Source organism: Pelmatolapia mariae, linkage group LG6 (assembly GCF_036321145.2).
Source record: "Pelmatolapia mariae isolate MD_Pm_ZW linkage group LG6, Pm_UMD_F_2, whole genome shotgun sequence".
Classification (NCBI taxonomy): Eukaryota; Metazoa; Chordata; class Actinopteri; order Cichliformes; family Cichlidae; genus Pelmatolapia; species Pelmatolapia mariae.
Genome location: NC_086232.1, coordinates 13,761,546 through 13,786,492, shown reverse-complemented (window position 1 = coordinate 13,786,492; position 24,947 = coordinate 13,761,546). Strand labels below are relative to the sequence as shown.

At 40.9% G+C, this 24,947-nt stretch overlaps 1 protein-coding gene across 1 annotated transcript; it reads left to right on the top strand.

Annotated features, from left to right (window-relative positions):
- The first annotated feature begins 359 nt into the window (after positions 1 to 359).
- On the top strand, positions 360 to 23,534 carry LOC134628995 (general transcription factor 3C polypeptide 1-like). Its single transcript, XM_063475866.1, has 39 exons — positions 360 to 790; positions 2,058 to 2,270; positions 2,827 to 3,003; positions 3,120 to 3,263; positions 3,513 to 3,609; positions 3,691 to 3,814; positions 4,243 to 4,422; positions 5,287 to 5,402; positions 6,607 to 6,659; positions 6,767 to 7,158; positions 7,294 to 7,362; positions 8,557 to 8,794; positions 8,883 to 9,036; positions 9,168 to 9,271; positions 10,886 to 10,977; positions 11,412 to 11,786; positions 11,932 to 12,077; positions 12,674 to 12,771; positions 12,865 to 12,961; positions 13,177 to 13,360; positions 13,453 to 13,549; positions 14,071 to 14,203; positions 14,292 to 14,379; positions 14,484 to 14,545; positions 15,471 to 15,579; positions 15,662 to 15,804; positions 15,898 to 16,040; positions 16,114 to 16,198; positions 16,294 to 16,406; positions 16,491 to 16,550; positions 16,633 to 16,726; positions 16,941 to 17,113; positions 17,914 to 18,522; positions 18,841 to 18,983; positions 19,930 to 20,034; positions 20,124 to 20,413; positions 20,993 to 21,546; positions 21,633 to 21,816; positions 23,137 to 23,534. The coding sequence occupies exons 1-39, from the start codon at positions 570 to 572 to the stop codon at positions 23,332 to 23,334; spliced, it is 6,657 nt and encodes a 2,218-aa protein (XP_063331936.1). The 5' UTR covers positions 360 to 569; the 3' UTR covers positions 23,335 to 23,534.
- The last annotated feature ends 1,413 nt before the right edge of the window (positions 23,535 to 24,947 follow it).

Genomic DNA, 24,947 nt, shown 5'->3' with positions numbered 1-24,947 from the left:
GAGAGGACAATATAGGTTCAATTATGGCTAATATACAATATACCTCAAAATTTACTTGCACCAGTACATAAAAAGGTGGCGGGGAGAATACACAAAATAGTCAAATATATAAAAAAAATGTCAGGGCTCAACATAAAACCAGAATAATTTTTAAATGGGAACATAATTGTAAAATTTTCACTTTCCTGTAAAGCAAATATGTTTTCGAGTTATTCTATTTAAATTTTTGTTTTTTTCAAAATATGCCAGTGAGCCGATGAAGCTCATTCAGAAACTGTACCTGTACGCCCTCTGGTGGATTTCATTTCCCCCCAACTAATCACGCAACGTGAGGTCAAAGTTTAAATATGACGCAGGGACGTACGCGGACACAAACTAGCTGGAAGACGTAGTAGAAGTAAGAAGTAATGCTTACTAAATCAGTCTTTTTATTTATTCTGCCACTAACACAGATATCTGAGGCCGCGAGCTCTCCGGTCACATCCCGTGACTTTACGAGCCTGTAGCGCGCGCGCAGACTGCAGGACAGTTGTCGGTGAGCTAGCATGTTAGCTAGCCAATAGCACGGAATGGATCTGCTGAGTATAGTTGTGGATGAAGTGGCTCTGGAAGGGCTGGACGGGATAACCATTCCCACTTTGTGGATACGACTGGAAGACAGGCAGCCCGGGTTTCCCCTCAAGCTCGACGACTGCACGAAGGAGCTCATCTGGAAGTCACTGGTCATCAACAGCGAGCTGAAGTTTTACGAGCTCCCGGAGGAGAGAGAGGATGTCGTGCTGACCGACAGGTGATGTTCTCATCCTCACAGATATCATAAGGCTCTCACAGTTTTAACACAGTTAAAACAAACACAGGCTTCCACACAACAAGTAAATAAATGCTCAAATTTGTCACGGTGGTCCACAGACAGGCGGAACCATTATTTTCTTAGTGGGGCTGTTGTTTTCCTACACTTTAACACTCTTATACTTTATGTACTCCATCTTAAACCCTGCAGTAAACCAGTTTGTGATGCACTTAATAATCCTCTGTGTGCATCTGTGTTAGAAAATCTCCCACTGTAAATTTCTCAAGCCTCTGTTGTCATCCTCCATTGATTTCTTTTGTTCGACCAAAAGCCAAAGATTAGTCATCTTAACCTCATCAGTGACTCCTGAGATTTTAGTGACCTGAAACTGCAGGTGGACTGATCCTTTAAAAACAACATTTAGCTGTGCGCTCTTTACCTAAAAGCAAGTAGACCAGGAATGTCAAAGTCATTTTGCACCATTGATCGCATCAAATCCATGCTGGTCTTAAGTGAGCCGAATCAGTGAAAATCCTTTTTCTGTTGGTGTAAAGAAGTGTAATTACACATTTAATCCCTGAGATATCTTAATATAAGAACAAAAGTGCAATTTGAACAGTGTAACTCAGTTTTCCTTCATTGTAAGAAACTAATTGCACAGACTGTCCTGTAATTATAACATGGAAAATTGTTGTTAATTGACAGAATGTCTTTTCTTTCTTTCTTTCTTTCTTTCTTTCTTTCTTTCTTTTTTTAACTGTGAACCTACAGTAAAAATCATAAATTTCTGCATTAGTTTTAAAACAAGAACTTTCTGTTCTTCATTCATCTGTTTCTTATTTACCTCTGTGTTGTATGAATTTCCATGGTGGAGGTGATTATCAGTAGGAAAACCTGTAAATCTCAAAACATCCAAGGTTTATGCCTTCCCTGCTTTGAAGATGTCCAGTGGGCCAAATTTGAATCTTTTACGGGCCTATTCTGGCCCCCGAGCCTTTTGTTTGACAACTCTGATGTAAACTCTTTTTGTGGACATCCTAACATAAGTTTTGGACTTTCCTAATGCTCTTCTGGTTGAACGGAAGTGAATTCTTTTGTTTTAAATAGTGTAAATATAGATAGTTATTAATATTACACCTTAGTTTATAGTAGTAGTAGTTGTAAGAGCATTTTTCTTTCAGGGTCAGGATTACCATTGCAATTTAATGCAATAAATGTGTTATTTTTGCCCTCTTCTTATGTTTGGAGTTGCTCTTGTTTCTTTCAGGTTTAAGGACATTGATGCAGAGACAGGCATTGAAGTGACTGACAGCTTTACCGACACTCCCAAAGACATCTACCCCATCGACGTTGTTCCAGAAAACAAGGATGGGATTCAGGGCTCGTGTGCCTTCTTCAAAACGAGGAAAGACGTCACAAAGCAAGTCCGCTCCAAGTCCCCGCTGACCCCATTGGTCAGCTTGAACGAGGCTTTGGAAAGGTTTGTAGAGATGCACTGATACTGACAAAACCCTACCTGGAATTAAATGTGGTTAAATATGCTGCTCATTGAAGATTTCTCACACAATGTCACATGCACAGTGCTTCAGAGTTGCCTGCTATATTGGATGTGATTAAAAACACCGGTTGCTAGGTGTGTGAAATCAGAGGTGCTGTATCAAAAACCTCCTATTGATTGTTTTGGTTGCTATTAGATTTCCTAGTGACAAGTGGTTGCCATAGGGACAACGACTGGTCTGCAGGCCTGCATGACTGGGACACTGGCAATGATTTTCCTGCAGCAACCACTCCCAACCTGTTGGAGAATACTAAGTTTTCCACATGACTGGTGGCATCACATGGTTATGCATACAAAACATCAATAAAATGCAATTTTTTAAATAGTGTTTATGAAAGCTGCTCGTGTTAACCATGAAACTATCTATGCAGATGATGATTAACATGCTCTGTGGAATTAGCAAATGTATTTGTCCTTTATTGTGCTTTCAAAGTCTTTCAGTAACATATTCTCCTCTTCTCTCCCTCTTCCTTCTAAGATACGGGAGAAAGCTGGTTGTCGTGGCATCACAGTGTCTGCGATATCGTGCTCTGATTGGCAGCGAGAGCGATCCTGATGTAAAACTCGGCAGCGACTCTTACTGCGTGCTGGAGAGAGTGGGCCGAGCACGATGGCAAGGAGAGCTGCAGAGGGATCTGCATGGAGGCTCTTTCAAGTAGGAGACACTTATACCCACCTTTAGCACGGTTCCATCGCTGTTCTGTGTTTCCTTTACAGACTGGCTTGCACTCAGGTGTCCTCCTTCTAACAGTCAGTGTTGTGTTTGAGCAGGGTGGATGCCCGAAAGTTTCACTACTTCAGAAAATCTCTTGTCGGATACCAGTTGGTCACCATGCAGTCCTACGTCAGGCGAATGAAGACCGGACAGCAGCAGCACTCCATCCTTCTGCTGCTCAAACGCTTCCATGTAAACAGGTATGTTTGTGCTCTGTGTTTCACATTTTATCTCATCAAAAGCAGAAACGGGAATGGTTGGTTTAGTATCATCAGTGAAAAAGAAAAGCATGAAATAAAACATGCTAAGTTGAGATTCTTTCTTATGCACGTCACCTCAGCAATAAAGATACCACCTAAATCTGTGCACGGTTTTTGCAGCTTTAAAATTTAGGTGCATCCATCTGTGTGTTGGCTTTATCACATCTGCTTCCTGTTTTTGTCTTTCAGGAGGACCAAGTATGACATACTGATGGAGGTCATGTCCAACTTTCTCCAGCAGTGTCCGAGTCAGTTTTCCACAATTATCATGCTCAGAGAACATCTTGTGAGTATCCCTCTAAGTTTCTGTTGCTCCTGTCTGTCTTGCCTTCTGCTTGTGGTAGAAAGTTGTCTGTTTTTCTCGTAGAACGTGGACGACAGGACTTACTCGCGTCTATTCAAGTACATGCGAGCGTCCAAGTTGATTGAGTTTTGCCGATTCCCTTTGGAGGAGTTGGACCCCAGCGCTGGACCCCGCACCAACAAAAATGGTAATGCAACACTGAAACACCACATAAGCCTCATAGTGCATGAGTGCACCACAACATATGCTTGATTTGGATATCAATGACCTATCAGAAAGAGAAGAAATCAGACACAAATTGCTTATGACACAACTGCTTCTTGATATAATCAACGTCTTATTTGACCTTTATGTGCAGTTTACAGAGTTGCTGTTTCTGTGTGCTTAGTTTCTCAAATATTTTGATGTATATGCACACATTTTTGCCATGCCTGGCAAAAGTCTTCATTCCATATTTAGTGGTGAGGTAAAAAACAACTCTGTCACTGCTTGACTTTCTAAAGTAAAGAGCCATGAAGAAGTGATTTTGGAGTATTCGAAAGAACTTTTTTGTTGGTGCGTTACAAAAATTTACACATTTAAAAAAAAAAGTGCACTGCTTTACTTATTTCTCAGGCTCCAAAGTGACTGTTCGCTGTGTGAGGCTGTTAAAGCCATACATAAAGAAGGGTGTGGCTGAGGAAGATGACGATGACGATGAAGACGAGGATGATGACGGTGGAGCAGGAAGAGGGGGTTTGCTTACAGAGGGGCGGATCATGGAGAAGGACCTGTTAACACAGGCCTATCACATCAGTATGTTTGATCTTTTCCTTAAGTTAAGAAACAAAAGAAAAATGAAGTCTTGATCTTTTACAGGTTAGTTTTGTTGCAGTGAGAGAAAAGCTAACACTTCCATAAACACTTGTACAGCGATATTTTTCTCTCCGTGCTCCAAACCATTGCATGAAGGTGCAGACTTGAGCTTTGATGTTTGAGCCTGATCACAGCTGTACTGAGCCAACAGCAAAGGGCTTTTACCCCTTTTAAACATTTAGCTCTTTTTAACTCGTTAATTTTACTACAACAGTTAAAATCTCATGCAAAATTTAATATTGCCTTCCTTCTTTGTGAAGTTCATTTTTTTAGGGTTTCTGTGATAAAATAAATTTGTCTATGCTGAGATTTAATTTTTACCAGGGATTCAAACCTCGGTTTCCACGGTGACATTCACCACATTGAACCATGTTTTCAGTGTCCAAAGGTGCAGAGGACTAATTCTCCTTCAGGCCTTTTTCCTTACATTATAAACTTTTACTTCTTAATTTGTTATTAATAGTTTGATTTTGTGCTAAAGCGTAATCTTCTCATGAAATGTACAATATCATTCTTATGTCGTGTCTTTCCATGAAGACAGTGAGGTGTAAATAAGTCAACAAATATTGTTGTTTCTGAAGTTCATCACTAGTCCTCATAACTCAAGAAAGTGCAGCAGGACAGTTAATAACAGACTGCAGTTCTCTGCACTCTCTAATGAATGCTTAAAGGCTGCATTTTACCTTCAAATCACTTTGTTTCTGTTCAGTCTCACAGGAAGTTGTTTGTCTTATTTGTAATCAGCTGAACACTCGAGTGTTGTGTTAACGGTTGCCTTTTGTCTTTTTTTTTCTTGTAATGCAGTACTATCCTCTGGCACTAAGGGCATCCCCCAGCGTGATATTGCATTCAGACTGAACGTCAGCAAATTGGAAGCTCGAATGCTCTGGCGAAGGCTAGAGAAAGATGGGTTGATCAAGGTGAGGTCTGGGCAGGTGCTTTTATTCTTTTTCTTTCTTTTTGCCCTTCTCTTAAAAAAAGATCGATGTGCCTAGGCTAAAAATAGAAAAAGCAGTAATGATGATCAGGAGGTATACTCAATTGTCGGATGTGTTTCGGCTTCCCACCCACACGACCAGAGGTCAGCCGCCACAAACAACGTCCTTCCTAACGCTATTATTAATGGCACATGTGCTGAAGATCAGATTACCACTTGAAAGTTTATTTGGTGTCAAATTGGAGGATTGCATATTTATTTAAATGGAAATTTTTTTCATTTATTCCTTTTTTTTATTGTTATTATTTTTTTATTTGTGGTGAGCTACAAACTGTAAATCCCAAAGTTTTCCCAAAATTCTGCACACAATCTTGCCTCTGGTGCTCTCTGATTTGGCCTTTAGTGCCATCAGCAGTTTCTAATTGCCCTTATTATTATCTGCTTGATAGATTGATACAGTTTTTATTTATTTTTAAAAATGTATATATATTTATGGTGCTAGAAATGTCCCTGCTTAACCTCTAATTCTTCTGCTGTTGTTTCTCTGACACGCGAAAGGTCATCGGTTCACAAGTGAGAGGAAGCACAGGCATTAGGAACCCACTCTGGGCTGTAAAATCTGTGCCAAATTAAATATGCAGGTCCATGTTCTGAAGTAACTCCTGGAGAGGCAAAAGGAGCAGCCGAAATTATCGGTTACAACCTTTTTATATCAGCTCTTCTCGCCCTCATGAACGGCAAATGCCAAACCTGACATCACAACTGCCAGCCCAGGATCATTTCTGCTTGTCATCCAAAGAGTAGCAGCTGCTCTGAGCCCTTTTCGAATGATGCCCCACCCTGTCTCTAAGTCAGAGGACAGCCACCCACTGGAGAAAACTCTTTTCTGCCACTGGTATCCACGATCTCATTCTTGATTCAAACGAGGAACAAAAATTACAAACTGAATATCGTGTTGTTTTCAATAAAACTTCCAAGTACTGACTGCGATCATAAACTCATCAGGAAATTGTTTAATGAGGTCATAGATCTATAAGCCGGCACTTCAGCATTGTCTTGACTTTTCATACCAGGAAATGATATGCCGCAGCAATCTACCAAAGCAGTGGGTCATTTAGTGTTGCTTAGTTTTGCTTTACATTGTAAATTTCTGTTTTTCATTTGTGTGTGTGTGCCTCGCTCTGTAGGGATTCATGGAAGATGAGGGTCGGCAGAGGACTACAAAATTCATCAGCCATAAGTTTGTAACCCTGAATACATAAATTATACCTTTAAATTCTTATTTTCGCACCACTTTACACTAAATCCTGCCATAAAAAATATTGCTTTGCTCACATCTTTTGGCAGGTGTGTCGGCGGTAGCGATCAACTTCAGCTGTTCGCTAAAGAGCAGGAGCGGCAGATGCTGCTCTTTTCTTCCGCACCTCAGACATCAAGTGCAGAACTGACCTCCCCTAAGACACCGTCATCGTCAAAGGCGCCAGTGAAAGGAAGCTCCAGAACTCCTGGAGCCAAGAAGAATAAAAAAGAAGTCAAGGGAAGAAACAAAGAGGCAGAGGAACGGGGGCAGACATCTGAAGACGGGAAAGGAAATTCAAGAGACGAAGGGCTGGATGGAAATGAAAGTAAAGTGAGGGGAAAATCAGGAGCCAGGAGAAAGACAACAGGGGAAAATGGCAGCGTGACAGCAGAGCACACTCAGCCTGACGTTCCTGTCATGCAGAGTGCACCAGCTGAGTGTGAGCAGTCATTACACCTTTGCTGATTTCAGAATAGATAGTAAATCTCTGTAAGGTAAAATCCACATTATAACCTCTTAATGTTGATGAGTTTTTAACTTTTTTTAAATATTTTTTATTTTTGGAACCTCTCAGGTGAAACTTCAGTGTGCAGCGAACCTGCGACTCACGGGACACCCGACTCAGTGTCTGGTGCTGTGACAGGTAATTCCCACATGTTAACCTGAACAGCTCTGGCTGTAGATTCAAATAAAGGAAAACTGTTCTTGTATATTTTCTAGTTGGAGAAAGATCAAACTAATACTTATTTGCAAACACGTGCATTTGAATTAAAACTTTTTTGTCCATCGAGTAAATATTCATTCTGATTTAGATTTGCTTTGCTGTCTGCGTATAGTTACTGGCAACCACTGGTCACACCTCCTTGCGATCACTTTGATTGTTAGCAGGTTTCTCCTTTAGTTTCCATGGAAGACGCTGACTTGTCTGCAAACACAAACTCAACAAACATCTGTAATTGGAAATTATAGCAAACATGGTGATCTGCTAACAAGCAAAGCAATGACAAGGTTTTTTCCAACTAGTCCGTGTGACTGAAGCCTAAAGTGGGTTTTTTTGTTTGATTGTTTTTGTTCCCCAAATCCAAGTAAAGTGGTCTGAGATTGTTCCAAATGAGCCACAGGGTGGCGATAAAATCAATAAAGAATAACAATACAGATGAAAAAAGTTTGTAGACGTTAAAGAAGAAGCAGAATTTCACTATAAAGCTGAAAGAAGGTAACAGAAGGTGCAGAGTCAGGTGATCCAGTTTTAAGAAATGGTTTGGACTCTTCTGTGCTTCTGCTATTATAATGCATTTATTTTAAATGTGCTTCTGTATGCATAATTACAACATTCCTTATAGAGAAATGTAGTCACGGTTATTAAAGTGTAAAAATATGTGTCTGATGGCGTAGTGTCCAAAGCAGGAGAAACATATTCTCTAAGTGCAGACGTGGATTAAAGTTCAACACACGCAGAGACAGCTGGGGTCACCAACTGTTAGTTCAGAACATTTTTCAAGTACTTTCCATTTACAAGTGAGGTTGGGCTTTAAAACCAGCCTGACGAGCTGATGAATGAGGAATTTTTTTTTGTAGGGTGATTCAGAATTTCTGACTTTCTGAAGTCCTGCTCGTGTGCTCTGGGTGTCTACAATTGGTGCAGAAACCCAGCTAACAAAGAAAAGTGCAACCAGAGTTTATTTATAGCCCTAAAAAAACCAAACAGCCTGCCAAATTGTAATTCCTCCTTTTATGGCTTTTCTTTGTTTGGTACTGAAATAACTTTGATAGTTTTCTTTGGGATGATGATGATGTACATTATGTACCCGTGCAATTTCCTTTCTCTCCTACAAAGCTCCGGTTGAGGAAAAGGAAGAAACCAGTTCAACTGATACCAGCTCTTTGCATCAAAGTGAGACACCAAATGCAGCTGATAATGCAGCACCCATCACCGTGGTCGTTAAAAGTATTCCCTCTCCAAAAAAAGCCAGCGTAACTCGGGAGAGGTCTCACGAGACGTACCGCCTGCTAAGGAGGAAGAACTTGATAGTTGAGGCTGTCTGCAACTTCAGAATCATAGAAGGTCTTTTCCAGTAAGTTTGTCTGAAATGGCAATAGTTCAAGTTTAAAGTGTTTTCGCATGAACGGTAAGAGAGCGTCAGCGTGCTGTGCTTTCCACAGGCTGCAGAAGATAATCAATGACGACGAGAAGCAGGACGGTGTCAGTTCAAAGTGCTGCAAGAAGACTATCGTACGTCTCGTCCACAGTCTCGCTAGAGAAGGCTTGCTTAAAATATACACGACCACTGTTGTACAGGATGGGATGACAAGGAAGGTACGTGAACACATCACATCTGTGCTCTGCCTTTCTATAGAGGCAAGATGGGAGTTTTATGGAGTCCTGTGACATCATATATAAAGTCTCCTCTGTCTGCCTGATGTGTGTGTCTGTTGTTGCACCTGTAGGTTGAAATGATTGTTCATCCGTCCATTCAGCCCAACGATGACCGAGTCAAACAGGTTATTGAGCAGGTCCGGTTCAGAATTTCCAGCTCTTCAGCAGTGTTACGGTGAGCACATAATCAAAGATAAGTCACATAACAAACCCCAAAAACAACAGGATGTTTGAGCTGTCCTAATGTCTTACGTGACCCCTCCATTTTTAAAAAAATATTTTACTAGGAAAATGGAAAGTAGGTGCAGTGCTTTATTAAAACGGGTGTCAGTGTGTTCCTGAACAATGATGAGATTGGATGATCGGTGATCATTATTCCATCAGTTTTGAAAAGATCCCCATCACCACAGGCTGAAATGCTGCCTCAAAAAATGTTAAATTTAGATCCATCACTCCATCAGAGCTGTTGCCACTGATTTTCAGTCCAGTTCTTGTGTAATTTGGCATATCTTAGTCTTCCCGCCTTTTCCCTTTGACCTTTTTCCCCTTGAACGTCTACTTGGTGTAACCCTCATTTTTCTTTTGTCCTCCACTGCACACCAAGCTGAGGTATTTTCAGCTAACGCTCTGCAGCAGCAAGGTGACTCTCAAAAACACCATTTAATGGCTGTGAAACTGAGGAAAGTGGAGTTTCCCATAGATACAACTAAAAAAAATTGTAGAAGAAATTGTGTTTTTGTCTAAATATAATTTAAAATTGGTTCTTTGCTAATTTATCTGTTATGTGTAGACACAACACTGGTTCATCCCTTGAGTTTGATGCCTTCTTTATCCTTGAGTGTTAAGAGTAAATGAGCAAAAAGGCAGCCAATGTCTAAAGGAAAACTTTGAAAGATCCATTTTACCATATTCAGAAAGTCTGGAGAACAATGGAAGCAAAATGCAAAGAAATATCGGCTCACTTAAGACTTTTGCACAGTACTCAGTGCCTTTACTGTTACCTGGTGTTTGTTGACATGTGAAGAGATTTAAACGGACTTCTGATCTTGGTAATGATCACTCGGCCTGCCTGATTGCTGTGTTTATGTATTCAGATCTAGGGCTGTTTGATATAACGATATGTATCGGATGACGATATAAAAACATCTATCGTTTCATTTTACGCTATCGTTTGTTTCGTGGTGTCACAAAATAAACTGTTTACGGCAATATTTTTTCATCGTTTTGATGGTCACTGTAGCGGCTATATTAATTTCTTAAAGTTCTCTCTTTCTCTTATATTAAATATAACCACACTACGGATGGACAAGCGCCTGTTTTTATGCGTTGTCGTTAGCAACAACGACGGTAAAACTATCGCGTGTCCGCTTGTTTATTTTCCATATAAACCTTTCATAATAAAGCTCAAGATCCTGTTGAGACTTTTCAAAATAAACTGAATCACGTGAAAAAGTATGCAGAGTGTTTACGGATGAGAAGCAAAAAAGAGCCGGCGGGCGTTACAACTTATGTCTAAAAATGTATAGTTTCATGCATCGGTTAAAACACTCGACTCCAGGTACACGACGCCCAGCTGGAAACACTTCACGCAAGTCGAGGTGCCTGAGATTCACAGAATTTACAGAAAATGTTACATTTTTGTGATTTACATCGTTATCGGGACGATAGATGTCTTATATCGGAATATGAGATTTTGGTCATATCGCACAGCCCTATTCAGATCTGTTGTTATCTGTGTTTCACTGGCTTATGCCTGTTGTGCCCTTGGTATTCTTCTTCTGTCCCTCAGTCATGCTGAAGACAGAGCCAGAGAACAAGAAAAGGAGGCTGACAAAAAGAAAGCAATTATCGATGATGACCCGGACTTCAAGCCCACAAGAGGTTGTATTTTGATTTTGTACCACAACAGAAGGACAACTTTAATTTCCCACAGATTTCTATTCCCAAGAACAGAAATGAGAAAAGACTAATAGTTTCTCCCAGTGGGTCAATCATGTGATTCAAGCTCTATATCAAACTGGCTGAATAAACATTATTTTCATGATTTCCTTAATACTCTTCTAACAAGGGAATGTATTAAATATGGATATTTTTACATTTGTTTTGGTTTATTGTTGTTAATTAGGGGCCAATTAACCATAAAATACATTTTTGTCCATCAGATGGTCAAAAATAAGAAGAGACTAAAAACATTTTTAAATTCAGTAAATTGAGCAGGCATGCTAAGATCATGCTATTGTGTATACTAAATCAAATCTGCCTCCAGTAAATGTTTGACTCACTTTATTATCATTATTATTATTATTTTTAAATAGTTCCAGGGTTGAGTAAGACTTATGGCTTCCAGCCTAAAATGCATCGTCTACGTATGATGCATACCTTCCTCTGGTACCTGATCTATGGGCATCCGCTCCGACACAACTGCAGCAGCTCTGATTCAACCAGTCAATCATCAAGCGGCGCAGACGGCTCCGATCCTGCTGCCAAACCTGCAGACAGCAAAGCACAACAGGATCTAAAAGAAGCAGAAAGCTCTACACCTGCAGACAGACAAACACCGTTGTCTGACAGTGTTGGCACCGGATGTGACGGCCGGGAAAGTGCAGACTCCAGCTTATCTAACATGGAAGTGGCATCTGGTGATGAAGGAGAGGAGCAAAAAGATAGTTACTCTCAGTCTGACATTAAAGGTGAGACAGCCTCATGTATACTTGCATTTCTAATGAAAATGTCATTTGGATTGCTTGTTTCTGTCTACAGCGGTGTGGAAGTTTTGCATTTTTCCCAGCTAATGTCCTTGGTTCACCTTTTTTATTTCCTGTGTGACGCTGATAGTCTATCTCGATGATGACTCCTGGAAGAGATTCATCCCTCCTGTCCGTGTTCACAAGGAGTATAGCAGCGGCTGGGCGATGGTGGGCGACCTGCTCCTCTGTTTGCCTCTTTCTGTTTTTGTGCAAATTATTCAAGTTACTTATAAGGTGAGTGTGAAGCTTTGTTTTGTTTTTTTTGTTTTTTTTAAAAGGCCATGCAGTTCATTGGCTAGTGTGGAGTGGAAAATATGTTTTCTCTGAAAAGATGAACCAGTCAACTCTGTGGCAGATATGTGCAGATTTTCTCAGTTTGAACTCATTTTGTAGCAGATGTAGTGCAATGTTTAGGTATTTGTGGATCAGTTACCTTAATACTGTGTAAATACTAAAAAATGTGCTCACATATTTTAAAAGTATCCCATCTTTCAGTTTTCTCTGAGTTTCAAGTGGCAAACATCAGCGCTGTTATTGTTCTTTGAGATGCACTATATGGAGGGTAGTATAGTTCTTGTGCTGATGTTAATGCCAGAGGAGGTTTGGAGCTCTGTGCTTACTGAGTCTGCAGAGTGCTGGTGATTTTTACACACTGTGCATCTCAGCACTTGGCTAAACTCCATTTTGGGACTTTATGTGGTCTGCTGCTTCATGGCTGAGATGCTGTGCTCCTAAACACACGTGTACCACTACAGTACCATGCACAAATTCAGTGAGCTCTTTAGAACGACCCATTCTTTTGAGTTAACACTGCTAACTTGTGCCCGCAGGTGGAAGGACTGGAGGAATATCTCAATGATCCTGTAAAGCAACATCATCTGGTGAGAGCGCTGCCTGCACGAATGAGAAGACAGCTGCTTTATAAACGGTGACTTTCATTCTGTCCTCTCGGTAATACGCCACATCTGGGACCTGAAAGTGAGCATTTATGGACAATTTTTATTTTTTTTTTTAATTTTAGGAAGTACATCTTTGTGTTTCATGAAAACCTGCTAAAGTTGGTCTACATGGGTCTGCTGCAGTTTGGTCCAATTGAGAAGTTCATGGAGAAGGACCAGGTACACAAAACCTTAAAACAGTAAAGTACGTGCAAGCGTACGAGGACTATTAAAAGGAATACAAGCATGTTACATGTTTTTGATTTTTAAGGTTTTTTCTAAGGTTGTAAAAATTGCTTGATCTTCACAAAAATCGTACTTATTAATGGCTGTAAATGTAGCTGCTCAGGAGCATTTTTATGCATTAATATGTCTTTCTCCATTCAATTATTCAGGTGTTTGTGTATCTTAAACGTAATGCTACTATTGTTGACACCACCAACACCGAGCCTCACTACTGGCTGGTCACAGAGTGCCCTGAAAAACCGTTTGAAAGGCTCCCTTACATCTTCAACACTGCTGATGACCTGGAAAAGTACTGGTTTGACCTGATGTGCGTCTGCCTCAATACACCACTGGGTATGTGCATACATGACCATAAAACGCAAGCACTGCCCTGGCAATTATTCAAATAATAATAATATGTCCCTGTTTGAAAATGTTCTTTTTAGGGGTAGTTCGTTGTAAGAGGAACACCACTGATGAGGAAACAACTCCTTCTTTTGTGCAAGAACGACATGTTTTCGCAGGACTGGCGTACCTGCTAAAGTACGTGTGTAATGATTTCTCTCCCTCTGGCTGCAAGGGAGGAAAAAAAACGATATGAAGGTTCCTGGCTGTCGCCGAGTGAAAACGGTTTTAAAGAGGGTGCTGCATCATAAATCTCGTTGTGACTGATTAAAGTAAAAGTTGTGCCTTACCACTGCAGCCAACTTTGAAGGCAAAAGAAATGTAAAGTTTTACTTCACCACTTGGGAAGTAGTTTGCGAGTGTTTGCAGACAAGTTGGCAACTTTCATGCAAACTATTGAGCTGCTAACAACCGTATACCACTTTACAACCAGCTTCACACTAGCCACTCCCGGCAGCCACTTGTCAACCAGTCAGAGAGCACCCATTTTCCTGTGTGGCTGGGTTCTTATTCACTGCGCTGCTTTTCTTCCATTTCTCATTTTCAATTAAAGCTGACTTTTAACTCGAGGAGTTACAGTACTACAGTAGCACAGAAACCTTTCATAGGCACTGTTTTAAAGTCATTCTGATGAATGTGCATCTGTCAAACACACACAGGGGCAGTACTGAAGTGTGTGATGACGGATTGATACCAGGAGATGGTAAAGGAGCAGGAGGACTGGACTCTGAATTTTTTGGTCATCTTAAACGCAACTGGTTTTGGACCAATCAGCTGCTTTCTGTTAACACGGTACAAACGCAGTATGCAATACAGATAGTCATGTACATGTTGAATGCATGCTGGCATTTTTGACATGTTGGGGTTTTTTGTTTTTAAGAGGCAATCTGGTTTAGAGGCACAGGACAACAAAACCAGACTAAAGAGCCTCCTGAGTAAAGATGCTCTCAGATTTGCGCTTAAAGCTGGTGAGTTGATTTCTTTTTTCTTTTGTCCACTTCATGTGATCAGCTATGTCACATCTGTTTGTGGAGCTTTTAACATTTATGTTAACCACAAATCTCTACAACAGGAGGTACAGCGACACCGCGTTATGTCACATCCAAGCGGCCAGCGATGGCAGAAAAAGTTCAGGTATGGGATTTTCTATCTAACTCTAACATATGTTCGTTTTCCAGTTTATTATGTCTGTTAAATAAGTTCAAAGCTACTCAACAGCCCTGCATTAAATCCTGCCTGCAGAAAATGAACAATGTTCAGAGGTTTTCTTTTCCGACATACAATTTGAGGAAGCTGTTGAGCAGTGGGGGTGTTTCTGGTCTTCAGCCAAATCTTAATAGTAATAGGATGTGCAGAAGAATAGAAACGCTGTTGCAGCAGTGCAACATTTGGTCTAATAATCTAGTACGTCACAACCCTAACAGAAAATAATAATTCTAACTAACTAGGGGTGGCTGTAGCTCAAGTGGCAGAGCAGGTCAGCCACTAATCAGAAGGTTGGTGGTTCGATCCCAGGCTGCCTCCTGGCTGCATGCCAATATCCTTGGGCAAGATACTAACCCCATGTTTGCCTACTGGTGGTGGTCAGAATGCCCGGTGGCACCAGTGTCCGGCAGCCTCGCCTCTGTCAGTGCGCCCCAGGGCAGCTGTGGCTACAATGTAGCTTGCCATTGCCAGTGTGTGAATGTGTGTGTGAATGGGTGAATGACTGTCCCTAATGACTTTGGGGTCCTTAGGGACTGAGTAAAGCGCTATACAAATGCAGGCCATTTACCATTTACTTTGTTGAAGAAGCTTTTAAGCATGTATGTTTAATTAAGTTAATAAGGTTAGTATGTGTTTTATTAATCAAATTGAGAGTACAATCATAATGTGGGCCTTTATTATATAATAAACAACATAATTATTTAACTGCTCATTCTTTTTATGTCCAGTATTGTAAATATCCAAAGGCAGTAATGGTGTTGTTTATTTTTATTTAATTACTGATCAATGCTCAAAGACATCTATTTAGGCTGTCTGGAGGTTATTGTTTGTATTCTTATTCACTGATAACCAGGTGGGAATAGAACCAGCATCCAGAAACCAGCGGGTGGTTGGAGGAAAGGGGCAGAAGAGGAAGAGAAGCAAGAAAGATGTTGTCAAAGTTCCACGCAAGAAGAAAAAAGGTACAAAGTGTCCATTTTAACCTAAAAATGAATGCATGTGTCTGCTGAATGTGAGGAAAAACATGTGTTTTCATAATCAAAGAGCCCAAGAAACGCACTCCTGCACACGATGAGACGGACCACCAGGCTTTGAAACGGATGACCAGACAAAGAGTCAACTGGACTGTACAGGAAGACTCACTGGTGATGCTCTGCTGTGTGGCTGCAGACCTGCTCAACAGCAAGGTACACACAGAAATTCAATCATCTCTTTAAATTTTACACCTTCTCGCACTTACTTCCTCCAAAACGTGCTGCACGTTACATCATGTGTTGCAGTTAAAAAGGCAGTTTGTACCTCACTGCGTGGTGAGAGACCTGCTCCACGCAGAGTTTGAGATATCATCGGATAAAACGTCTGTTGCCGTTGGACGTCGCTCAAGATACATCCTGAAAAATCCTCAGACGCTTCTGAACTACAGGTGAGTGCACATAGCAAAGAAACACATACTTTTAAATCCAGTCATTCGTGAAACTCATGGAATTTTGCTGCAGGATCTGCCTGGCTGAGGTGTACCAGGACAAGTCGCTGATGAGTATTTTGGAGAAGGAGAAACCTGCTGATCCCGAAAAACCAGAGGTATGTGTTTGCCGTTCTTCTTTTATTTCCATTTTCTTTATTTTTATTTATTTAAGTGATTTGAAAGTGTAATATTTCTGTCTGTGCTTTTTTAGGATTGTGCCAAAGTGTTCTCAGAGTATATCCGGCTGCTCAGACAGAAGTTCAGCTCCATTGTGAATGCTCATGATTTGATCATCCCTGACACCAAACAGCAGCTCTTCTCGAGGTAAAAAGCTGGAAGATTGATGTGCTGACATACAATATGTAGCTAAGTGTAAAGCTAACACTGTGTTTGTTTGTTTTTAAACAGGTTTAAGGTTTCTGCAATAGACAGCGGGAAAAAAATCCCATACAAAGACACTCTGAGCAGGTAAGGTTATCTAAGATTTTTACATTAGAATGTGAATGTTTATGGCAGTAAGTGATTGTTTGTTTGTGTGTCTCCACTGCAGCACAGATGACATTCATTCTGTAGTGTTACATAACTTGATCCAGAGCACTCTTGCCATGACCAACAATCAAATGAAAACCTCCAGATCCTTTCAGGTACAGCCAACCTTCAGTTTTAGTCCTTTTTTCCATGAAATCTTCCTTTAACTAAGTTTATCTGTGAAGAATAATCTTTTTATTCATGTCTTCAAACAAAAAATCATTAAAAAGTGTAATCAAGCTTTATATAGAATTAAATTCCCCTAATAAGTAGATCTGTGTCATGTTTTAAGGCTCAGTCCTTTGATTATTTGTCTCACTTCTGTCGTAGATCTTCCACTTGTACAGTCAGTATGACCAGGAGCTTCTGTGCAAAGTCTTCATACAGTGCAGGAAGAGGGGTCTGGTCAACCGCCGGCGTATCAGCCAGCAGTTTGGGCCGAAGAAGAACCGAGCGCTGCCCATCCTGCCCATGTCCTACCAGCTGTCCCAGTCCTACTTCAGGTACGCGACCAATTGAGGAATGATACGCTCACACGCATCAATGAAGCAACACTTGATCCTGGTAGCTGGTCAGGAGTGAACGTTCTACACTACACTACAGAAAACTGTTTCATTACCATGGTAACCCAGGGCTGCTCCTCTCTCCTCGTGACATTTTATTTGCTCCACTGTTTGCTCATAAAAAGTGGCGAGGTATTCAAAACAGAGGAAGAAGAAACTAAATTATAGCTAATGGACACTTTCCAAATGTACTGTGTTTCTGAATGAATGAGTTGATTAATTAGCTGGAATAGAGCTGTAGCCGCTTTCACCTAAGTAGCACTTATAAGTAGGACTTATAGGTGATTTTGTAACTGCTAGAACTTGTCTAGAAACCTAGACGTCCTTGGGTTTTTTTTATTTCTCAGACAAAGACTGCTTTCATGACAAATAGTTACGTATGTTATGGTAAGTACCCATTAGGAAGGGGTGCCCCTGGGATCAGCATACCTTCCAGCCCTTTGTTTCTGTTTGCATTTGACTGCTTACAGGAAATCCAGAGTGATTCATTAGCCAGTGGTGTCCGCTGTCAGGCCATTTTTATTATGTGGTGGATTCTCAGGAAGTGAAGAGGATAAAGCTTCAAGATATTCGCCTAAAGCTAGCAAGCCTGGTTAATAACTGCATCCATAAACTGTACAGGTGGATACAGAATAATAAAAACAAAATAAAAATCCAGTAGTCCAGTATGTGAATTCTTCCTGCACTGCTTACTGCCCCCTGAAGTTTTTCACCACCCCTCTCCCTCTCCTTCCCTATAGGTGTTTTTCATGGCGTTTTCCTCATTCCCTGTGCACCGATTCCTTCCGCTTCTTAAGGAGTCTAATTGACAACGGGACGCAAGATGACCGGCCCATCATCGCACTCTACAACGAAACTGAGTACAGGTCACAGAATGGAGAGGAAGTGCTGGAGACAAAAACAGGCTCCAAAAGTAAAGAACATGGAGGAAAAGAAGCTGACAGACCAGCGAGTGAGCCGGAAAGGGCAAAAGATGTCACCACAAAGGAAGGAGATGACAACCAAAGTGAAATTAAAGGAGACGAGCGTTTAAAGGACGCTGACACGAACAACGAGAAAACTGATGTTTCGAGCAAACCGGATGAGCAGAAAAAGCCTGATGACAGCTCCACATCTGGATCTGGTGAAGAGGCTCCAGGAGTGTCAACCACATCAAACGCGGCACCTCCAGCTTCAGACGAGCCTCCAGATGTGTCGGACATGCTCAAGTTCTCTCTCCAGTCCCCAGGTGGAGCCTGCCTGGTCTCGCTCAGCCTGATGTCTCTAGGACTGCTGAATGTGTACGTCTCCATACCTAAACAGATGGTGGTGGTGGACAGCAACCTGGTGGACAAGGATGTAGTGAAGAGGTGAGGCATAAGGATTCAGCACTGTAATGACTTTTATACAGTTTCAAAGCATCTCAGGCTAAGATATGTACGTCATCTTTCACACATGAAATGCTGCTTGAAGTGTTAATAAACAACAGCAGGTTGAAAGTGTAGTAGTGACAACACATTAAAGTAAAAGCAAAATCAGAAAGTAGTTTTTATTATTAAGTTGTACAGATATATCCAGTTTTTAGCTAGAAGGAACTGTACAGTGGGCTCTCATTAAGCTTACAAACAGATAACATAAAAAAATTATTTGTAGCCCTATGTACAAAAGTCACAATCTTTTCTTTTCAGTATGGCAGAACTAGTAGAAGAAGAAGAGGAGGATGACGATGATGGTGACGATTACGATGGGAAAAAAAGGCTACAAGTGAAGGCACAAAAAGCTTCGCACACCAAGTACTTAATGATGCGAGGATATTGCACCCCGGGCATCGGTAAAGCTTTAGAAACCTTTTACTGTGTAATAATACCTGGTGGATGATTGAAAGGAAAGTTTGTTGGATTGATTGAACAATTTGTCAGCAAACTTCCAAAATAGTTTTGTAGCAAGTGGCATTTAGTTTATGTCAGTGCATTTTGTTCTAAAACAGTTTACACACTTACTCTTCAGTGGGAGGGAAAAACTTCCTTAAACAGGAAGAATCCTCCAGCACAACAGCTGTCTGTTGGAGGGACAGCCGTCTGGTGTGACTGGTTGGGGGTGAGGGAACAAAGACATGACAAAAAGACACACACCAGAGATTAATAATAACAAATGATTAAATACAGAGTGGTGTATAAACACATAGTGAGTGAAGAAGACAGTATAACTAGAGGGTTCAGGGTCACATGATCCATGCCTATCTGTAAGCCTTAAGAGAGTTGAGGTAGGTAGGTGTCTTATAATTTATGCACAAAGGTGGAAAGGTTTTGTGATCGTTGAGCTGTTTCATTGTTTTGTAAACAATTATAACTCGATCAAGAATCTTCTTAGAAAATCTTCGGAGAAACAACCTCTTTTTTTCCACAAAAAAATCCAGATGAGTAGAGCAATTTCTTAAGATTAAAAAAATTCATATTGTATTTTGGGTTTTATACGCTTTTTGTCTCTGATTTTGTCGCTCATTTTTGAAATGGATCACTGGGGTGGAATTGAGTTTCTCTCCCTCTCTGATTGCTGTATAAGGGTTTTAACAACATGGAAGACAAATGCAACACAAAAGCTGGTCCTGTCTGTCTTTCACACACTCATGGACAGCAGTCGCTAGCATTGTGTTTTTAGCAGCAGTCCTGCAGTAGCATCAGTTGATTGCTAGCTGGTATAATTTGTAGGCGTTTTCTGTGTTAAGAAAATGAAAGGATGTTGCATTTCTATTTATGTTTGTTCTTCTTTTTTTCTAGTAAAAGTGCGCAACCTAAACACCAATGATAGCATTGTGATGGAGTCGTGTATTATGAGGTTGCAGCTGCGCAACACGTCCGCTCACAACCTGTTCAGTGCAGAGAGTAAGAGTCACCGCATTTTAGACTTTTATACAAACGGAGTCTGGTGTTCAAAAATGAAATCCTTTATTTTCTGTTTCCTTCATTTTTAGACTTTCCACCTTTGGACTTGACAAAATGCGGTCCATCCCTTCTGCCCTCCAACCTCACCTACTTCGTCCGTTCAGCCTCCTTTTCTCCACCCAGTGTGGAGGAGTGTTACAGGCGCTTTGTTAAGCAAAAGGGATACACCTCGCAGGACATTGAAGCGTGCACTCAGATCATGAGGAGCTTAGATGAAGCTGGTGAAATAGGTTGGGATGCTTATGACTTTCTCGAGGCTCACGCGAACCTGCTGGAGCCGCAGTCTGGACGCAGCAGGAGGCTGCAGCAGTACATGGAGGTAAAAATCTAACTCTAAAAAAATCTAAACACAACATCCTTATATGAAGGGTGAAGAAAACAGATTTGTTTGCGTGTCTGCACTGCAGGAACTGAAAAATGACAAGTCCTCAGGATGTTTTAAAATTCTAGGCATTCCTGCTTTCATTGTGCTTCAATGGGAAATCTACACTGTAGTGATGTCATAAATGCAAACCCCATGGAACTACATGTCGTCCAGATGTAGAATTAGTCGGTTTTTTTTCCCCTTCTATAAACTGGCACCGGGACACGGTTATTACACATAATGCACCAGCATCAATGTGGGCAATAACGTCAGACACTAGGTAGGTAGGGAATAGGTTATGTTGTATGTCTCTACTAGGATTCCCCACAGGAGCCTAAGCCAGGTTTTACATTACGCACCTCTTTCCAATGATGAAAGCCACAGAAACTCATTCAGTTTCTTTAGTCTGTCCTAATTTTCTTGATATGTAGCTGAAATGTTACACAACACTCAGGCTGGAATAATTACAGAGGAATCACCTTGTAAAAAGTATTAAAAATGGCAGTGACTCATAGCAACATGTTTGTGTTCTAGGAGTTGGAAGAAGAAGGCCAGGTGGTAAAAGTTGGGAGTCTAAGTGTCCGCTGGGTGCTCATGAAGCTCGCTGGACCATGGCTTCTTACTGTCAGCTCCAAGCACTGGTCTCAGTCATCCATTGCGTCAGACCCGTTTTTGGAGAAGAAGCAAACCATCCCCTTTATACGGAAGCGGTGCAGCAGAGAATTCCAATTGGAGAAGGAAGAACCACCGGCGAAGAGATTGGCTGTGGATAGAGAGGACGTCGCTGACAAAGAGGATGTGGACGGAGTGCCGAGTAACAAAGCAACAAATGAGAAGAAACAGCTGGAACAACTGGAACCGCCGATGGAGAGGGCAGATGAGTCGAGGGGAGACCAGTTGTTGTTATTTGAGGAGGAGGGAGGAAAGCAGATACAGAAGGAGGAAAAACAGGCCGCAGAAAGGAAGGAGACGACGGAGGCAGAGAGAAGACGAGATAACAGGAATGAGCAGAGGTTGAGAAGAGGAAGGAAAGACGATGAAAACAACGATGAGGCGTGCTCTTCCTCCACAGGGCCCGATACTGATGCGTGAGTATCAAATTTAATCATACCAAGGTTTTCGTTTTTCCCTTCATCAATATTCCAAGTTTCATCTCTCTCCTTTTTGCATCCAGTGAAACCAGCTTCATCAGCCGGCCCTGGCGCTTGGTTGATGGTAAGGTGAACCGGCAGGTGTGTAAGGGCATGCTGGAAGCTGTTCTTTACCACATCATGTCTCAGCCCGGCCTGACACACCAGGCGCTGGTAGAGCATTACAAAGATTTGCTGCAGCCAGTGGCAGTTCAGGATCTTGTGCAGGTATTCCAGTCTAGTAGTTGTTACTTCATCTATTACCAGTTTTCTATTTTTTCGTCTAAGTGTATCAACATTTCATACACACAAACACTAGAAATCTTGGATCTAAAGATAAAATAGACTTTCCATTATTTGAGCACTTGAGTCATACACGTCCAATATTCAGTCTCCGTTCTGACCTCTATCAGCTCCTTTAGCAGGTAAATGCTTTCTATAGTGACAGTTTGTTGTTGGGCTGAGCAAGTGCACTGATGACAGCAGTGAAAATGAACCAATCAGCCTTGTAGCGGCACTAAATCCATGCCTCAATGTTAAAAATATGCCTGTATCTTTGAATAGAATACACAACACGATTGCTGTGCAAAACTTGATTTTAAAAATAGGAAGCAATGATTTGCAAATCTCATAAACCCAGATTTTATTCACACTATAAAAGGTATCAAATGTTTAAAGTTGTGAAATAGATCAAGTCTCAGAAAAGTTGTTTGCTGCCGTGTAGCGTCTTGTTTAGCGTCTGAGGAGACAGACTGCTGGACTTTTGGGAGAGGATGTTTTCCCATTCTTGTCCGATGGAGGATTCTAGCCGCTCAGCAGTCCTGGCTCTTTTTATTGCATTTTTGGTTCCATGCTCTAAATGTTTTCAGTTGGTGAGAAGACTGGATTGTAGGCAGGACAGTTCAGCACCTGGACTCTTCTGCTATGAAGCCATACTGGTCTGCAGTGTAGTGTCTTACTGAAATATGCAAGATCTTCCCTGAAAAAGACGTGATGCTGCTCTAAAAACTGTTTATACCTTCCAGCATTCATGTTGCCTTTTTAGATGCACAAGCTGCTGAGGTGGTCCCTAACCTCTTTAGTCCAGAGTTTGCGGCGTCCATATTTTCCAAAAAGAATTTCAGATTTGAATTCATCTGATCACAGAACAGTTTGTTTCAGTCCATTTTAAGTTAGTTGTGTCCCAGCTGTGATTTCTGGGTCATATTCATACGTGACTTCGTCTTTGCGTGATGCAGCTTTAACCTGCATTTGTGGATGAGACGATAACCAATACTGATTTTCAGCTTGACCCTTTGTGCAGAGATTGATGACATAATGCACTGCAGATGATGAGCTATTTAAAGTCCTTATTTTCTGTCATATAGATAAGGTGCTCATATTAAACATGTTCAAAGTCTGAGATGACAAGTTCCGCAACTGTGTTAAGAATACCTGTGAGCCAAGAGATTAGCCTTCAGACTGCTGGAAACATTGTATAAAATGCATCAAAGACAAAAATTGACCCATTTTATGGTTGAGTTTTTACTCTTTCTGTCTCTTCCACAGGCACTTATCGAACTGGGCTGTGTGACGAAGAAAACTCTGGCTAAAAGTCCTAAACCCTCACTGTTCACTCGTCCTGCACAGCAAAGAAAAAGCGAGAGAGAACCAGACATAGTGATGTATGAGCCCACCATCAGCTGCTGCCTGCGACTCTGTCGGGTGTTGCCCAACGAGCGAACCTGGAACTGTTGTATACCATGAAAAGTGTTTGTTAAACTTATTTTAGATCTCAAAGGACTGAGAAAAATATTGAAGCAATGATCAAGCTGTTGACAGCTAAGTGAGGATGTTTCACAAATTTGATCCGGCTGTTTGTATTTCCTTTGGGGAAGTTTTTTTTGTGTTCAGCTTTTCTGTGCTTTAACTTATAATTCTAAATAAAAGTCTTGTTAAAACTTGTATTTATTAGTTAGTCATGTTTTTGTCATTTTCTCTGAAATATGGAAAAGCTGTGTTTACACTTATGCATATAGTATGCAGGTCCTAAAGGCTCAAATCAGCTTTGTAAAGGTCTTATGACAGAAACACACTCAGTATACTCTATTTTTTACTTTATTTAGTAATAAATTTGCATTCTTTACATTACATCAAGTTTTTTCTACATGGTAAAGGTGTGAAATCACAGAAAATGTTCGAGCTCACTGCCCACACTGTCCCATATTTTAAACTTTTTTTAATAGTAGAATGGAAAACAAGAACTTTTTTGTCATTTAATTGTTTATCTGTTACTTAGATACGTTGGTGTTGCGTGAATGACTCTGAGGAGTTGTCTTTTTGTCAGGTTTTCATGGCTTACTCCTGTTGTTGGACCCACTCGTTCACTCATATAGCCTGATCGGGTACCTTTAAAGTGTATCAAGAGATTGGTGTAGTGGAGCCAGGTTGTTTCTAGCCGCAGAAGACTATAAATGCGAGTAGTATTTACAGAACGGGCAGAAATCTGGAAAAGGGCGAAAACACCAGCACACTCTAATTAAAAACACTTTACTGTGTTATTACAGGATAAAAAGGTGGAGATGTTTTAGCAATAAGCTGTCATTAGCATATTTTAAGACAATATATAAAAGCCAGGTGAGAGTCTAATATGAAAACCAGAGCTCTAAGTACTTAATGAAAAGAATCTGTATCTTTGATTGGTAGTGGAAACTCGCCTAATCTTAATTATATTTATTGTCATTTGGCATCAACAAGACACTTTGCACAGAACTTGCTCTATATTTTCTCTTTTTGAGACTTGTTTGTAAACCCTAGAGATGCTAGTGTGAGAAAATGTGAAATGCTCAGACCAGCCTGTCTGGCACCAACAATCCTGGCATATCAGAGTCCCTTAAATCACCTTTCTTGCTCATTCTGATGCTTGGTTCACAGTGTCATGTGATTGGCTATTTAGATATTTCCGTTAACGAGAAATTAAACAGCTATAACCAATAAGTCGCAAGTAATGTAGGTAATGAGCAGTGCTTCAGTTGAGTATGTGACCAGTGCTATAATTTTATTTGTTCAGATGGTTTTGTAATTACTGGTTTCTTACACTGGTACAATAACTATCTGGAGTGGATACATGGGAGGACACTTGAGAGGAAGGCAAACTGGCAAAGACACAGAGAGGGGTTGAGGAGAGAGAGACTCAGAGGCAGAGATGGGATTGGAGAAAGGCTTTAGTCCAGAGTTTGCGGCGTCCTTTACAACCTAGATGGTTGTAAAGGTGCTGAAAGTCGGACTTGGCAGGACTGCTCTGTTTCTGTTTGTTTTTTTAAAGACTCACAGTTTAAGTCTATAAATTAGTTATGATGTTCTGCCTTCATCTGTTGATA